At 35.0% G+C, this 18797-nt stretch overlaps 2 protein-coding genes across 2 annotated transcripts; one reads left to right on the forward strand and one right to left on the reverse strand.

The window, feature by feature from the left end:
- The first annotated feature begins 1210 nt into the window (after nt 1–1210).
- On the forward strand, nt 1211–3010 carry LOC136804237 (uncharacterized). The gene has a single exon (XM_067060937.1). The coding sequence runs from the start codon at nt 1211–1213 to the stop codon at nt 3008–3010; it is 1800 nt and encodes a 599-aa protein (XP_066917038.1).
- A 646-nt stretch (nt 3011–3656) lies between these two features.
- Nucleotides 3657–6094, reverse strand: LOC136804238 (uncharacterized). Its single transcript, XM_067060938.1, has 3 exons — nt 5961–6094; nt 5560–5862; nt 3657–4152 (listed from the first exon to the last, which is right to left on the reverse strand). The coding sequence occupies exons 1-3, from the start codon at nt 6092–6094 to the stop codon at nt 3657–3659; spliced, it is 933 nt and encodes a 310-aa protein (XP_066917039.1).
- Nucleotides 6095–18797: the final 12703 nt, after the last annotated feature.

Consider the following 18797-nt stretch of genomic DNA (forward strand, 5'->3'; position numbering starts at 1 on the left):
AAATCCCCAGGGCAGAAAACTAACACCACTCGAAATTCGCAGGAATGTTTGGAAGTTCTGGAATGATCATTCTCAAGATAATACAACTGATCTAGTTACTTTACGAACATGCAATCTCCCTACGTTACAGCAAGACCTTGAGTTTCCAGAAACCGTAAAATATGTTACAAAGCGTAACCGCATATTCTTCCAAGCAATCTGGAAAACCACACTGAAGCCCATTCGTGAGTTGTATGCAAAGTATCTTGTGGATTTTCCAGAAATGCCAGTCTCAATGGGAACTTTTTTGGAACTGAAACCTTTTTACATTCATCAAGCAACGAAAAAGGATTTGGTCATGTGTTGCTGCAAACTTCACCTGCATACCCGGTGGTCCCTGCAAGCTCTTTCTAAATGCTTATCAAGTCAGAAAATCGACTTTCCAAAGACATATGATGATTTTTTTGAGCATATTTATAGTGACTGTAACAAGGGAGAGCACACATACCTTCACTTTGATTGCACAGAAAGCCCTGACAAATATTGCTCCGATATCGAATCGAAATGGAATGCCTTAAAGAGTGAAATTTTACAAAATGCAAATGATGAAATCAAAACCCCCTTCACCGAATTCAAAAGTCTTGAAGTTTACAAGGACGGAAAGTTACAACTTGACAAGAAAGGCAAACCGAAAAAGAGATTAGTTCCTGTAAAGAATTCAGTTCCCGCAAGCTACCTTGTTACCTTTGTTGACAATCTCCTTGCAAAAATAATTTATCACAGGAATATGCTAAAGCTTTATCGTAACACCATTCCTACGCTCAGGGAAATATTTTCTGATGGAATTTATATTGATGTTGATTTTTCAGAAAACTTGACACTCGATATCAAATATGAACCCCAGTCGTTGCACTGGTCAAAACAACAAGTCACTGTGCATCCAGGCATCACCAAATGTCGTGGAGAAAAAATCTACCATCCATATGTAAGTGATGACAAAACCCATGACCAGTCTTTTGTGAATGTATCCATTCAAAGGATGATAGGAACCGCTGGACTTCCTGAAGATGGACCCATCATCATTGAATCCGACAATACACAGATTTCATAAGTAGCTTGTTGCTACGGTTACGGTTCCGTGTGAAAATATCATGAAAATTTCGATCAAAATTTTCATAATGGCGGTTTAGTCAAGCGAAGCAGGCTGTGTTTCACTGGAAAGAAGCTCAAAATGTCTTATCATTGTATTGTTATTGGTTGCCAAAATGGATCTTACAAGCTGAAGAAGTGGAAGAAAGTGAACATCAATCATGTCGAAGAGCCACCTTTCCAACTTTTTCCGGTCCCAACCCTCAAAAAGCACCCAGAGAAAAGGTCAATCTGGAGGAGAAACATTAATCGTTTGGCTCCAGGATCAAAGAATAAACTTCTGGACCCAAGTAAGGATGCAAGGGTTTGCAGTGAACATTTTGTTGATGGAAGGCCCACAGAGCAGCATCCTTATCCAACGAAGAACATGGGCTATGACTTTGAAAAGAGGAGCAAAAGATTTAACAGTGAGTCTCTGCCATCATCTTCATCATCTCTTCTACTACCCACTTGTACAAAAAGAAGAAAATCATCTCTTGATTTATCAGAAAAACATCAACCTGATCCTGAATTGAAAACTCCAAAAACCAACAACAGTAAACAACAAACTCAATTGATGACTTTTTTATCAAAACTTTCACCAAAACAAAACCTTGTAAAGGGAAAAGCTGACGACGAGAAAACAACAGCGAATTGCTCACAACAACCTATTGACCAACCTGCTACTACATCAAATTCTGAATGTCATGATGCTGATGCTGATGCAACTGCTGTTGATTTTGATGTTTTTATTTCGCCTGATGATGAGGATGCTGATTTGTCGTCACCACCACGTCAACTTTCACCAAAACAAAACCTTGAGTCTAACAGTCTTGTTGAAGATGCTGGACCTTCAACATCTACGTTCTTGTCATCAACTCATAGCATGACTTCCACACCTGAGCAACACCAGTCTGATCAACCTAAAAATTACAATGTAAAGAATTACCTCGGTAGATCTTTTCAAGGGACATTTTATAAAAAACTTATTAAATCTGATAAAAAGTGCAATTTCTATACTAATATTTCAAGCAGAGCACTATTCGAGGCCCTCTTCAAGGTCATCTGGCCATACACAAGGAAAAGGTACAGTTCTAACCAAAACAACAACAAGAAAAGCAAAAAGTCAACAAAAACTGGTCGTCAGAAAATTTTAAGTGGCATTGATGAAGTGCTTCTAACGATGATGAAGCTGAAATTGGGGCTATATTTTGAAGATTTGGGTGATAGGTTTGGCATCAGTACATCAACTGCCTCCAGAACATTTACATGCTGGATACGTGCGATGGCACTGTGCCTAAATTCACTGATCTACATGCCTGATGAGGAGGTTATTAGAGCAACACTTCCCTCCAAGTTTTCATCCTGCTCAGATGTAGTGTCTATTATTGATTGCTCTGAAATTTTCATTCAAACGCCGAAAGACTTAGAACTACAAGCTGCCACATGGTCGGAATACAAACACCATAACACTGTAAAATTTTTAATATCAACTACACCTAACTCATTTATTACATTTGTCTCCGAGCCTTACACTGGTCGAATATCTGATAAAGCTATCACAAATGATACAGGATTTCTTGATACCGTACCTTCACACACACGTATAATGGCAGACAAGGGTTTTAATATCCAAGATGAGTGTGTTGCTAGGCTTATCCATTTCCTTGTGCCTCCTGGACGAAGAGGCTCAGCACAAATGACCCCAAATGAAGTTAAGACTACCACCCAAGTAGGAAAACTGAGAATCCTTGTCGAACAGGTTATTAGACGTGTTAAAACATTTCGCATCATTGCTGAGGAAGTACCTCTTTCCTTGGTTGAACATTTGAATGATATTTTGATTGTTTGTTGTGGACTGTCCAACTTGAAAGGTCCAATTATTAAAGATCGTGATATTTAATTTTTTTTTCATGTTTTTAACTTATATATGTTTTTTTTTAACAGATATTTTACAAATAAAAATGTTTCATAAGCAACAAATATATTTTGTTAAACAAAAATGGATACCAAGGGAAAATATATCCTCTGTCTGAAAATGCAACTAAGCTACAGCAGAAATTTGTAGAACCCTGTACACAACTTACACAATACTTTGAGGATATGTTTTCATATACACCTTAATATATTATACACATTTTTAAACATTTAAAAAATCTTGCTTTTAACAACAAGAAAGTCAACAATATAAAGCTTCTTGAAAAACTAAACCACTCCTGGTCAATATATTTGAGGAATAAAAAGTAGAAAAAATACTATTAATCTAGTTTTACTCTTCAAAAATCAAATATAAACAAGTTGAAAGTCTTAGAATTATAAGTCGTTGTTGAATTTAAATTCTAGGAGTTACTTTTTATTCTTTTGTTAGTACAATGTCAATTTTCTGTTGAATAGGCACTTTCCCAAGTCTACCAAGAGTAAAAGTATCATCATTACTTCCAACTTTTTCTTCTGGTTTTTCGATTAATAATTTTCCATTGTCTGCTTCATTCATTCGATAAACATTTTTAAATAAAAGTTCTGGTACCATGTATGTTCTCCAAAATTCATCAATTCATCAAGTCCCAAAAGTCTTTATCAAAGTAGATACGTGAGCAATGATATCCTTTGAGTGTTAGGACAAAAAAGTCTGTGTAACTTCGCTTGGTGAGTGCCATTTGACCTTGTATTTGACAATAATATTCACTAGAAATATTCAAAATATCTTTACCGTTGATACTTTTTAAATGTTTGTAATTAGATGACGTTGGAGCTTGATTTCTTATGGAACCTGGACATTTTATCTCTACCAGTCCTAATCCATGACAATCACATTCAACCAGTAGATCTGGTGAAGCCCCAATCCATGGATGAGACTCCAAGATAACCAGTCCACTTTCCTTTACTTTCAGATTTTTGTGTGTTTTAGCGTTTTTAGACCTGTATATCTTTTTTGCATGCATCTCCATACTGATTCCGAATCTCATGTCATCTGATAGTGGTTTTTTCAATGTATCCCATGAGGTCAGATACAAGCTTTGTATGATCTTTATTTTCATCCCTTTTAAGAGAGTTCATTTTTGTGTAAACTCGTCGAAATTTCGAGGCTGTAATTCGTCCTTTCCTTTGAGCGAACCATACTTTACTACTGCTTTGTTTTTCGGTCAAAATACACACAGATTTCATGTCTTCAACAGTCATTGATTTTATTTTATTGATATATTGTGCTGCACATTTGTCTCCATCTTTTTCTTTAGCATATGTTATGGATTTATTAGCGATTTCTTCCAAAGTTTCAACGTGTCTTGTATTTTTATGTTTGATTTTTCTAGGTTTTTCTTTGGCTTCATATGTTTCAATAAATGTAGATTGTGGGACAATTTGTCTCGTTGCATTGAAGAGTTTCATTCTCATTATTTTTTTGTTTGCTATATTCATTTTGAGATGGCTTGGGGCTGGGTTATAGTTAATTCTAGCTTGTTGAGCTGCTTCTTCTTTTTCAACGATGATTGCTCAGAAAATCTCTTGTCTAAACGATCCTGTTTGATCAAAAAATTCGATAGTTTTCCTGGTTTTACTTGCTTTTTGGTTTTTGGTCTGTTCCAATCACTAGAGATATCTGTACATGTTTCTTGAGTAATGCCCTGTAAGACTGCTGCCTCCACACGAAATAGAAGCCCTGCGACATGATTGCAGCTCCCTGAAAAGAAAAAAAGAGGAAAAAAGTAGCTTGTGGGAAGCAAAATCTCCCTCTATATAACATGAAACGTCGAGGGTAGAATTTTTCATTATTTACAAAAGTATAAAAAAATTCCAGACATGGTTTCAGACGGCTTTTGATTTGTTTTGATTTTATACGATTTTGATTGGATAACAGAAACATAAACAAATGTTTGGGTTTCCCTTTCAACGCTTTAATAGCTGTCTGATTGGATAATTCGATTCAGAGGAAATCCCATAGAAATTCCATAAATTCCGATGCATAAACAAATGTTTGGGTTTCCCTTTCAACGCTTTAATAGCTCTCTGATTGGATAATTCGATTCAGAGGAATTCCCATAGAAATTCCATAAATTCCGATGCCCATTGTTTTAAAATAAGCGGTGAATACTGATTGGTTTATAAATATTTCTCGCAATTTGATTGGTTTAAAAACAAAAGAAAGCAGCTAGTATTCTCAGAAATTCTAAACTTTTTTTTTACTATCAGAAAAAAACATGAAGTGAAAGTTTTTTTTATTTTATGAAGTGAAAGTTTTTTTATTTTATGAAGTGAAAGTTTTTTTATTTACCTAGCAATCCTGCAGTACAAGTGCAATAACCAGCCATTATCTTCCCTCCAGTGTCTGTTTTCGTCTTTTTTTCGACTACACACCACACATCATACTGCTTGTTGTTGAGTCTTTGTGAAGGAACACATTTAGCTTTTAAAACACAGTATTTTGACAGTGGACTGATCTGATTTATTATAGACACTTCTCCAAGAAATCCATTTGAAAAATATCTAAAAGCTTTTCCTTCCTTGTACTCGCACTCAACTCGTTGCCACAAATCCTGTTTCGAGATGACTGATTTGTAATAATATGAAATGTCCATGAAATAAATGCTGGGCCATGTCTTAATTCCTTGTTCTTCTCCAACCCAACCAGCTTTCATAGTCATAGGATCTGACAAGGATAAGTCCTCGAACTTCTTCTTGTATTCGGACAATAAAGTCCTTTGGCGATGCTCTAATTCGATGTCGACTGGCACATTTTCTTCATATGCTGTAAATGCCCTGAAGAAATGAAAAAGGATGGACTTTAGAGCTGCACTCCAGTTGTAAGAACTAGTAGTAATGCTAGAGATAAATACCATGAAAATAGCATGTCTTACCTTGCTACGAGAGTCTCGAAAGATCCAACAGTTGATTTCTTCCTCAATTCTAGGTACTGCTTTAAAGCAATAGTACTAAAAAGTCGAAAATACTCTATTGTATGCTCTTTTTCTAAAGCTAATGGTTCATCCATTTTGCTGCAAACTACTACCGTCGCCTACGAGTTTCCACTTTCGTTTTCAATTTTGATCGAAATTTTCATGATATTTTCACACGGAACCGTAACCGTAGCAACAAGGTACTTATGAAATCCGTGTATTGCAAGGCCCAATACAAGTCTTCTGAGCATTTCTTCCACCTCCAGCAATTAATCGAATTTATGGTGTTGCAGGTCACGGAAAAGGGGAAGTCGACCATGTTGGGGGAATCGCCAAGGTTGCTGTCCGACAAGAAATCGCAAATGGCTCCTTCTACCAAAACGCTGGAGAAGTTGTGGAGTTTTTACAGCAAAAGTTTGAGTCGAGCCAATCTGTGAAGTACGATATTCAGGAAATTGGCAACGAGGCCTTGGAACCTTACCGGAAAGTTTCTTCTGGCAATGATTTTGTCACAGTAAAAGGATCTAACTCCTTTCATTTATGTATCTTTTGTCCTTTCTCAGCTACATTCTTTGCCTCAGATCGATACTGCATTTGTGAACACTGTCAAAAAGACTTTGGAACTTGTGACATGTTTAGTGAGTACAGCCTGGGGATTAAACCAATCATTCCAGCAAATCTGAGGTCGAATAAAAGTCTTTCTTGCGAAAAAGATGATGATGAAGAGGTTCACGACTTTATCATTGAAGGTTCTATCGTTGCTGTGGCAGCATCGGAATCATCCATTGATTCAATTTGGTTAATTTCCGTCAAAAACGTCAACACAGTTGAAGAAAAAGTAGTCATTGATGATTATGGTCACTCCATTCCTTCAGGAAATAACTTCATGAAAGGCAATTTTTTAGAGAAGGTAAATACAAAAAAAAACTCAACAATTTACAAAAAATCCAAAAAAATAACATTTTTTTATAAAGAATCTGTTTTGTATCCATATGTGGAAATGTCAGAAAATCACAATAAAGGACAACTCATTTTGGAAAACAGTCAACTGACAGAGATTATATGCCATCTCGAAAACAACGGTTTTTCTCATTTGTAAACAAATTTTTTTCTACAATTGATTGTTACTTAGTTTTTCCACAGATTTTCACACGATCTTGTGTCTAAGACAGCAGCACCATTTTGTACTGCTAAAAAAATATATTCGTGATTTCTTATTTGTTAACTAATTAGCAGTTCCTACATATTATAGTAATTTCCTAATATTTTATTGATTAGCCACAGTTTATCACAAATATTAGTAAATAAAATATCAGTTCCACTAATATATAATTTACTTCTAGTTAATTTATCTAACATACTTATTCATTTTTCAGAGCAATTATTTCGTAAAATTCCATTTTTTCATAATTATTCATGAAACGATATTAAATTATTTTCAAATATTTTTACCACATATTTTCACATTTCTACTTGTGTAATTATTTCTTACTTAGTCAAAATTGAAGTTCCTATTTATTTTTCAATTATGTAGTATTTATTTCTTTAATTTATCAATTTCAATTCATGAATTAGATAGCTAGCTATTTGCATACTTTAGTAACTAGTAGTTTTTCTTCATTTTAGGCCTAATTTATAGATTTTCCCTGTCATGTTTTATTGCCACAATTAATCACATATCAATTTTATAGAAAGGCATGCAAGGTATCAAAAGAAAGCCAATGAAATTTTCGAAAGTTTAGACGAGGTTATTTTTTACACTCACGATGTGAAAAAATGCGGATAGCCTTTTTAACAATCCAGAAATTTTAGTAAGTCTTCTTAGCCACGTAGAATCACAGGGCAACTATTAGTTGCTACTTTTGAATTCAGAAAGTGAAAATTTGATCTTCAAGCTACAGTCTTAAACAATTCAGGTCTTTGGAATTCTTTTGTGAATGGGTGTGGCTACCATTTAAAATAAGTGCCTTTTTAAAAAAAAGTGTGAATATTAGCCGCATGATTTCACAAATCAGTATGTAAATACTTCAAACATGTTCTATCTTTTACTTATTTTTCAAGAACACCAGATTCATTATTTTCATCACTAGTATTTATTTGCTATATTGAAAAAATATCAATACAGCGAGTTCGAGCCACGATTTTTCACATTTATCACTTGAAATTCTTTCACATAAGTATATCTTAGAAAAATTTAATCTGTGATCTTCAACTTTGAACCAGTTCCAAATGTGGATGGTCAATATGTGCTTAATTGAGGCTATTTCAAAAAATGATAGAAAAAGGGTAATATTAGCCTCAAAACTACGCATTTTGAAAAAAAAGAAATTCCAGTGAATTCCTAGAGTCCTAATCCACAATCCTGTATTTTCCCCTCTCTCATGAAACATTTGCTAAGAAGTTACAAGACATTATCCAAAATCAACAAAAATTGCATTTTTCCAATGTGTCATTCTTTTTTGAACAGAATCGGTAATTAGTCCTCTCTGGGTCCCCCTGTCTTTAACCTGGCTTGGGACAGGCTGACTGTAATTTAAGACAGTTAGGCGACATTACCCCAGCGGCCTGTACAAAATGACAACAAACTCCAGGTAGACTGACAGGAGAAGAAAACAAAAAGTAAAAAATTTATAACACAAGAACTGAATTTTGATACTAAACATAAACATAATTTCTAAAATCGGGTGGCTTTTTTTACTTGGAAGCCACAGATGGAATTCTAAGAAAACTCCCTACCGCAAAGTCGTTTTCATACTGTTCACATAGCACAACACCTTGTTGAAAAGATATCACCACAATGATCTTGATTTGGGTAAAGCATGCAAAAACTCTACATCCGTCATCTAGCCAAAAGAGAAACGATTAGGAAAGAAAGACGTAGCTGGGAGACCCGACTTCTCTGTCTATGTGGTTTCAAAAAAATATCAAAGTATAGACAGTAGTAGCCGGGAATTATACAAGATGCAAGAATTAATCGCAGAATTTGATTGGCTAATATCTTATTGTTATGATTTGATAAACAAAAGTATGACGTCAAACAGCTCTATTGTTTCAAGAAGTGGCGCGAGCTTTTGAATTGTTTTGAAAAAATAACGGTTTTTTCTTTTGTGATTTGAAGTGATTTGAATCGAGTCAATAATTCCATACTCTGTATTTCAGTGAAGTTGTTGGGATTTTAACAGGATAGAAATATTTTTGCGAAGCGAATGTACATGAGCGAAGCAGTTTTGCTATCGTGTGTGCGTACCTTTAACTATCCATTCCTTTCAACTCTCTATAAGGCAGGAGATGGGAAAAACGTTTTGAATCTCCGAGTTGCGCGATACCAAAATATAAAGGAGATAAAATACAAAGGATATTCACCGAAATGGTAACTCAAATTACCTCCGTCATATCAAATTTGATGTATACGTCAGAATGATACGAAGAACGAGTCAACCCTCCGTGACCCGTGACGTCAATATTTAGGAGATAACAAACGTGAAGAATATCCCGGGAAATGATAAAACAAATTACCTCCGTTATTGTAAATTGTTATATTTGAATTTATTGCAAAACGAAAGTGATGCCATTATGCTCCCTATCCTGTTTGACGTCACGGCGATAGAGATATCTTGACACTGATTGGTTCTACAGATTCGTTGTCATGGTTTCAGTTTATCATCAAAATGGTTATTCTCTTTTTTTCTCTCCGAATTTGGCTGAATCGCAATTCTGAGAATCTGCTTGGCTGTTTTTTTGAATTTTTATTGAGTCATTACTTTCTGTTATCATCATTACAATTTACTAATAATTTGTCCTGTTTTTCTTGGCTTCGATCCTTGATCGTTCTTTTTTGGTCATTGGTTTGGTTTCGACTTTCATTTCAATCAAATCGACAGCAAAGAAAGAAGGCACTGGCCTGTTATTGTTTATTGTTTGGTTGGTCTTCAGATCAGGGAAGTCAATTTTAAAATTTATTGTGCTACAAATTACTTCTCATTTTTTACATTTGGTCTTCGAGTATATCCTCCTTGCTTGCCCTTCTGTTTAAAAGATACCGTATATTGAAGCAACTTTTGTTTGCCATTCAACCGAATTAATTATTTTTTGCTATAAAGCCGTGTTCGTACTGCAAAATTGATTATTTTAATAATATGTCAGCTTTTCCAGACAGAATTTGTCCAACAGGGCTTACCAATTTTGGTCGAAATGTGTGTTTTTTCAATTCTGTTATTCAAGCATTGTATTCAGTTGATGCCTTTCGGAAGTTTGTTTGTCAATATGAAAATAGTGCTGAAAATGATCCAGTTATAAATGTGATGAAACACTTATTTATTTCTATGACATTCTCTGATGCCCCATTAGAAACATACCCATTATTGCCATATTTTGAGCTGCCAGGTTATGAACATGCAAGATTGAAATTCTTGGTATCATTCTTATCCAAACAAGTTCATCCATCAAACTAGAAGTTCAGTAAACATTGCAATCCATTCAATTAAAAAAAAAGCAGCCAAATTAAGCAATTTTACACAACTCATGAAACGCATGCAAACTTCCTCGTAACTTTTTATGTCCATCATTAAAATTTTACAACTTTATTACGCTTCAAGTCACGTGATAAAAATAATTTGCGCGCTTAGTCGACCTGGTTTCCCCGTCCTTATTGTTTATTGCAAGCACGCGCTCTAGGCGCTAAGAGGCCGCGTTAAACTTCTAGGTGCCGCACCTAGCACACGTGTCCGGTCCCTTTTCAAATTCATAAGGAAACCGGGTTCATTTAATTATTTTCGGTTCACGGTAAAAAGGTCTACTAAAAAATTCCTCGCGTGCAAAATGTTGTTGTGATTTGGGCATCTTCGTTGAAAGCATGCTAATTAGTTTTTTAGTGACTACATCGTTAAAGTTTTATTTAAAAAAAAAACCCACTTCACGTTTCTTACATTTCAACAATCTGTGACGTGATAGGGAGAGTACAATTTAGTGATTGATTGATAACTTTGGTATGTATTTGTTTATGTTTGATTTTTTATTTCGAAGACCAGCCTACAGCTATGTCGAAATTAGAAGACGCATGGCGATATTAGACGATCCTACGGTACTGGCCATCGCGGCGTGCGGCCTCTTAGCGCCTAGAGCGTGTGTTTTCGATAAGGAAGGGGAAACCAGGCTAAGCGCCCAAATTATTATTATCATGTGACTTGAAGCGTAATAAAGTTGTAAAATTTTAATGATGGACACGAGAAAGTTACGAGGAAGTTTGTTTTTAACGGTAGATCATCTAATCCTTCCAGCTCACCCAAATAGAGACTTATACGTATGCATAATTTTGCGTTCATTTAAACCACATGTAGTAGTTAATTCCTGTGACAAACAATGATGAATGAATCTGTAGGGGTGGTACAGTCACTTTCGGTCGGGGTTGTGGGACGGCAAAATATGTTGTTTTTTGATAGTTAGGGTTTGTCGTTCTTTTTTGTGTTGCTTTTAAATAGTTATTTGTTGTTCTTTTTAGATAGTCTGGAAACGTTACATTAAAACAGTCTCTTTTCTCATTTTTGTTTGCATACTTTTCAAATGTGGAAAACTTGTCATGAACTTGGTACCGTGAAGTCCGGTAACTTGCATCACTGGAGGGAAACTTACAAAGCCCTCAAATGACTGACCAATCAAAGCAGCAAAATTTCAAAACAGACGAACTCCACCATTTTTGTTTTGATTTAACTGTATATTAATGACCAGACAGGTCATTCATTTGAGGGCTATGTATGTTTGCCTCTACTGATGCAAGTTACCTGATCTCACGGTATATAATTGTGTTTTAAATGTGGAAAGCTTTTTTTGTCAATTTGGAAAGGTTTTGTCTCATATGGAAAACTTTTTTTTTCCCTTTGGGCATTCTTTCAGATTACAAAAATGTTTCCCAAAAGATTTTTTTCCCTCCTTGCAATTTGTTGGAAATTATATCTTTATTTAACATTATTAGATATATGCAAAATGACTCTTTTTTTAAATTATGAAATTTTCCTTGGTTCATTTTATGATATCCTCCTTTTTGTAAAGGTGAAGCGTGACGCTACAGATCAAATCTGTGTTTTGACTGGACTCACCAACCTTTATGATTATAAGGGTACAGTTTGTTTTTATTTTCTAAATTCAAAATGCCCTGATTTTGTTAGTGTTTTTCATCTTTATACTTCTTATATTGTTGTTATTTAAACTTTTTGCTATTTATTTTAGAAAATGAAAAATAGAACGGTTGAAGCTTCATTTTTCATCAATGAGAGATAATACTACACTGACTACAGATGTCATTTTTATAGAGAGGGACTATAAAAAATTTGCAAATGATAGGATATTCGGAAAGACTAGAGCGAATGTAAAGGAAAACTGCAAAAATGTTGTTGAATATACAGTGTTTGTGTGTCTAAAATGTTTTGCTTGCAACTTGCGAATTGAGGCTCTGGATCGCTTCGCAACTTTTATACATATACGGCTTGTTGTACAGAGTATGGTCTCCAGACTAAGAAAGACGCAGTATTGAAAAGTTTGAAAAGTTGACCTAGAGCCCGGTTCGGCGTGCCGTATCCGAGTGGCGGTACGACCAAAAGAAAACAAGGAAATGACAAATTTAAAAATAAAACACAAATAATATCACTATCAGCACTATGAATGAACTTCTTTAAGCAAAATTTACTAGTGCTAGTCGCTAATCCACACATGCTGCAACCAAGTTGAACGCTACCAACGACTAAACTTCTATTAAAGTCTGTCTCAAAATATTTTGCAGCTGAGACAAAAAATGGCTGTAACTTTTGATAAAATTCAAATAAAGTTGCGATTTTGTGCTCGTTGAAAAGATATTTGTGACTGGAATATTATCAAAATGAAAATGAAAAAATGACGAAGAAAAAAATCTACTTCTTGTAGAAATGTGGTGTAATTATCATTTTCACAGGAGTGATTCTTCAATCTTTGACCATCATTAGTACTAGTAATTGTATGGTTTGGAGTGCAATTAACGATTAATCACGAGTAACAAAGGAGAAAATAGTAATTTGCACGAGTCCGAAGGACGAGTGCAAATTACGGTATTTTCTCCTTTGTTACGAGTGATTAATCGTTAATTGAACGACAAAACATACGATTCCGAGGTAATCGTCAGTAAACATTCGAAAACCTCCTTTTTTTCTTTTGTTTAAAAAGAAAACATTGCAGTGTAATTTTTCTTTGTTTTCAATTAAAACAAGCTATTGTAACGTAAAATTTCTTTGTTCTTTTTTATATTGAAGAAAAAAAATGTCTTCGATTTTTATTATATAGTAAAAAAAAAGTCTCTGACACAGGACTTGGGAGAGAAAAGAATAAGGGGACAAAAGTGACCCCTCGCCGAAGAGTGCAAAAAGTGGTAATAGTGCAATTAACGATTAATTGCACTCCTCTAAACCAATCAGATTCGAGTAATTTTGCACGGCTGACGATTACCGTAAAAACAAGTGATGCTTTTATGGACCTACCTGGTTATGCATTTAACACATTCATAATTGATATCTACGTGACGTGACCATTAAAAACAATCATTCAGAACACAAATAGAGACGATCTATTAAAATTAGTCGTTTGTTTCTTATAAAAAAAACGTTTAAAAAACCAAAATTTCATGCTCTTAAAATATTCTTTCATATTCAAGACTTGTGAGCAAAAACAAACATCTAACTCATCAAAAAATTGAGTGACTTGGCTAAGAACATTGATGTATGCTTATTAATAGTGATTCTTATAGATAAAGATGAGTTTTTTGAGCTGAAAAATTCTTTTTTTACAAAATTCTGCTTGAGCCATCTTTTACCTACTTTCATGCAAAAAATCAGAAAAAAACAATGATCCAATATTTCACAAAGTCGAAAAAACTCTTTTTTTGGCTGGTTTTTAGCTGAAATTTACCCCAAAATTATTTTTCCAAAAATCAAGCTCCGTCACATTCGAGGTTTTATAGTTATGCATGTTTGTGCAATAAATCATAAAGAATGAAAGAGCAAATCTCGAGAAATACTAATACCTAAGTAATTGATAATGTGCTTATAAAAAAATATCGAATTTGGCCAGTTTTTTTATAAAAACACGCCAAGCAACGCAAATTTCCTGTCTAAACACACATATTCTTCAAAGGTAAGCCCTCATGAGCAAAGAAAAACATATTTCCCATAAAAAAATTGAGTAATTTGACTAAGAACATTGATGTATGCTTATTACAAGTGATTCTTATAGATAAACATGCGTTTTTTAGGCCAACAAAATTTTTTTGCAAAAATCTGCTTGAGCCATCTTTTACCTATGATGGTACCCTACTTTCAAGCAAAAATTCAGAAAAAATTAACGATCCAATTTTTCACAAAGTCAAAAAAAACCGTTTTTAGCCGCTTTTTGGCCCAAATTCGCCCAAAAGATTTTTTTTTCAAAAATCGGGCTCATTCGAGGGTTTTTAGTTATGCATGTTTGTGCAAAAAATCATAAAGAATGAAAGAGCTTATCTTGAGAAAAGTTGGTAACAGACGGACAGACGGGGACAGACGAACACAGGTTAATTTATAGGACTATGTCATGCGGGTGTTCGAACAAAAATGTGCTCAAGAGAATATCCAATTTGTTAAACTAAAATACAGAATACGTCCGACTGCATGTACACGTGAACAAAGAAGGTCTGGATATCAAGGTGATCATTATGTGAATTGGTCAGGATATGCTGACGATATTGAACTTTTTCTTGAAAATGTTCACGATCTTGAAAAAGCCCTAAATATTCTCCATTCATTATTCAACAAATTTGGATTGCACATCAATATTAAAAAGACTAAAACAATGATTTTTAATTTCAAATATATCGAAAAAGACTTTGATTCTGTCTATCCTGAGTCTATCGTTTCTCTCGAAAATATACCAATCGAAAATGTCAAGGTGTTCAGGTATCTTGGTGATGAAGTAAAATACGACGAGCCGTCTACGGGAGATGCCGAGATTGACCTACGAATCAATATCGCACAAGCCAAGTTTTACGAAATTATAAAGAAGCTAACAAACTTCAAGATCCATCTAAGCACAAGAGTAATGATCTTCAACTCGCTTGTTAGAAGTCGTCTCACATACTCATGCCAGACTTGGAACTTATCAGAGGTACAAATGCAAAGGATCAATTCAATCTACGTTTCAATGTTAAGAAAACTTGTGAGAAACGGATGCAAACGTGAAGAGTTTAGATACATGTTGACCAATCATGAGATTCTTCAAAGATGCAAAACCTCTGACATTCAAAGCTTCGTCCTTAAACAACAAACCAGCTACCTGGGACACTTAGCTCGCCAACAAAATAATTCGCTGACAAAGAGACTTTTGTTTAATGACAACAAAAGAACAAAACAAGGTCGTCCAATGGAGTCACTCGAAGACAAAGTTATAAAGAAGCTTAATGTCACCAAAGATCGATTTTATAAAGATGCTTTGAAGAAGAAAGGAGGACATGATCATCCAAACGTTGATCGCCGACTGTCGTCGCAATGATGATCCGGCTAAAGCTGCAAGTACAAGTAAGTACCTCCAGGTAGGTCCAAAAAATTTCAAAAATATTTATTCAATCAAAGGATATCAAACAAAGTTTGTCATTGGTTGATTGATAATAAGGCTGTCTTTTAGTCGTTTTTTACTACTTTATAGAGTCAACCTGTTATATCCAAAGCGTCTCTTTCGGTCGATACTTTTCTACCATCTTTGTTTAGCATCTTTCGTCTTCCGTAACTTTGATCTAGCAACCGAGCAGCCGTGCCTTGAACAACAAGATTGATGTGGCTTCCAGAATACACAGTTTAACAGTCTCGCCACCTCCACTGTAGAGGCGGTAGGTAAAAATGCTCACTTTAGTACTGTGAAAGGTTAGAGAAATGTAAGCATTGCCATTTTTTTCTTTCCTTTAAAGAGAATGTTTTAGATATTTGAACATGATATTAATGACAATTTTATGTATCTCTCCTGAAAATTTCAAAAAAATTCATCTAGAGGAAACGAAGTTATGATTATAAGGAGTTCTTTAGCTACCATTTATATGCTGGGTTTTCTTATGATAACTGGATGTTTACCTACCATTTTTTACGGAGGAGAGTGAAATTTCCCGTGGTTGCCAAAATCAAAAACAATGGAAAATTGTTCATACGCCGACACAGTTAAACGGTGTATTATAGCTTCTATATCTTATTATATCTAAAGATATATACTAAAACTGAACATAACAACTGGCGAAGAAGATAGCCAGCCGTCAACTGCGAGAAATATTTCGTCAGCAAACCTCACAGAGTATTCAAATTCCAAGCATCGCACCATTCGATCCAACTGGAGACCTAACGAGGCCCCCCAGCGGATCCTCAATTCACGCAAATTTTCGTCAGGTTTCACGCAATAACCCGATTTTCAGAAATCGGAAATTTTTTTGGGAAAAATCGGGGAAAACTGGGGAAATTCACGCACAAAATAGATTCACGCATTCACGCAATCAAAAAGTACATGTTCACGTTCACGCAAGTTTTCTCAATTCACGCATTCACGCAACCGAAAATGCCCATTCACGCAATCACGCAAACCGCTGGGGGGCCTTCCTAACAAACACTGCTCCACGATGGGAAAAGTGGGTGAAATCGTTCCAATACTTTGTTGTTGCTTCAAATATAAACAATAATGAAAAAAACGAGCTTTACTACTCCATTATTTTGATAGGACCCGAAAGCCAGGAAATCTTTGATACTCTACCAGACACAGGTAACACTTTCAAGGAAGCCCTTGCAGCTCTAGAGGAATACTTCAAAGTTAAGAAAAACATTCCCTATGAACGCTCAGGTTTTAGTAATGCTAAACAAGACACCAGTGAAAACATCAAACAATTTGTCACCGGATTATGTAAACTTTCAAAGAACTGTGAATATGGTAACAAACAAAGCGAACACATTAGAGATCAAGTTATCCGAGGACGTAAATCGTCCAGGGTCGCTGGAAATTTAACATTGCATTGCTGTCAATCGAATGTTTACATTCGAAAATCCGGGGGTAATGTTTGACGTCTTTTGTCGAAAAGCGTGAAGTAGTCTTTTTTTATTATTATGGCTGTCATTCTTTGTACATATCTTTTGCGATATTTAATTTTTTGAAATAAATAAAAAGGATCTGAAAGATCAATTATCAAAGATACTCTATCCTATTTTTTTTGTCGAAACTCCAACTCCACAAACATTTTTGGAAGCTTTAATCTTCCATCGAATTATAATAATCATAGGTGTTCCGTCGGAGAAATCAATGATTTTAGGGTTGAAGATCACCAACCTCCCTCCTAAAGCCGTGCCCGTGTTTTGTTTACATTTTTGAATGGAACGTTTTTTACCAATAGTGTAATTTAACCGAATGGTCCAAAAATATTTTCCAAGGCAGAAAAGGTCAGAGAAAAATATTCTGCAATTTATTTTGGCTCAATTCATTCGAAAACCCTTCATTTTGAGGCCTCAACTTCGAGTAATTCGAACGTGACGTCAGTTATCTTAGGTATTTACAAAAAAAAATCCCAGGAATTAGACAGTGCGTCACAATAACACAAGAAAGCCGAGCTCAGACATTTTTTTATAAGAAAAATGGCCTACATCAATTCGGTTAACTGTGTCACAGGCTCACAAAAATAAAATACAGAAGATAAGCTAGCATTGAGGGGAGATCTTGTGGAGGTGGTTGGGGAGAAAAGTTTTAAGGAGGCAGTGGATTTCCTGAATAAACTAATTTTGGCCAACGGTTGGGTGATCAAAGTCACTGACAATATATACAAATCAGTGAGTCAAACTGGGAGGTTAATTAAACAAAAATTGAAGGGGAAAAATTCTAAACAACGATATCAAATCAGAGAAAAATGACACTCGTTTGGGCTGACGGAGAAAGCTGTACGATTGGAAACCCCTTCGCCCAAGGTACACTATATATCATAACGTTTTTAGCAAAATCCCTGGATTATCGACATGGGAGGATAAGAATTAATTTGATAGAGAGGTTTGATTTCCTTTCCTGTAATGTATTAATAAAACAAAAAACCAAATTATACAGCGTGTGCGGAACAAATACTATATAGATAAAATACTACGTGTGTATTTTTCGTTCCATCTATCTATTCAAACAGTTTAAAAAAATAAAATATTAAGTCACAATGCGAACACCTGGTGAAATTTACTTTTCGCAACACAGGATACACCAACCACCAAGAAAAGAAAGAAAGGGTTTGAGGAATTGGGAGAAAGACAGAAATTTTGCCGTCCAGAAGAATTAAAGTGAGTTTTCATCCCATTCCATTTATTTTATACTGATCTGCAAAACATGATTGATAATCACAGGGAAAATTCTGAAATCTATAAATACCTCAGTGGAAAAAAAATTTAGCTTAAGCTCTTACCATTACGTTCGAAATAACCGCTAAGTAGCCTGATTTTAGCCTATTTTTACCTTGTTTTTGGGTTTTCAGAAGTACTGAAAACCTGTTTATTAAAATTTGGAAAATTTTCCACCCCCCCGCCCCCTCGTTTATTTGGAACCTAAGAGTACATTTATAAAATTCTTTAAATTATTGATAAAATAAATTACTCTGATAAAAAATATATCTAAAATGACGAAAATGGTGAAAAAAAGGATCTACAGTAAATTCTTCAGTTTCTTTTATTTCAAACTGAAGGGACAAGTGTAGAAAAATCGCACAAGATCCGGGGGGGGGGGGGGGGGTACTACCCTTGTCAACCGACGGGAGTGCTC

This window comes from Clytia hemisphaerica, unplaced genomic scaffold (assembly GCF_902728285.1).
Source record: "Clytia hemisphaerica strain Z4C2 unplaced genomic scaffold, Clytia hemisphaerica genome assembly, whole genome shotgun sequence".
Classification (NCBI taxonomy): Eukaryota; Metazoa; Cnidaria; class Hydrozoa; order Leptothecata; family Clytiidae; genus Clytia; species Clytia hemisphaerica.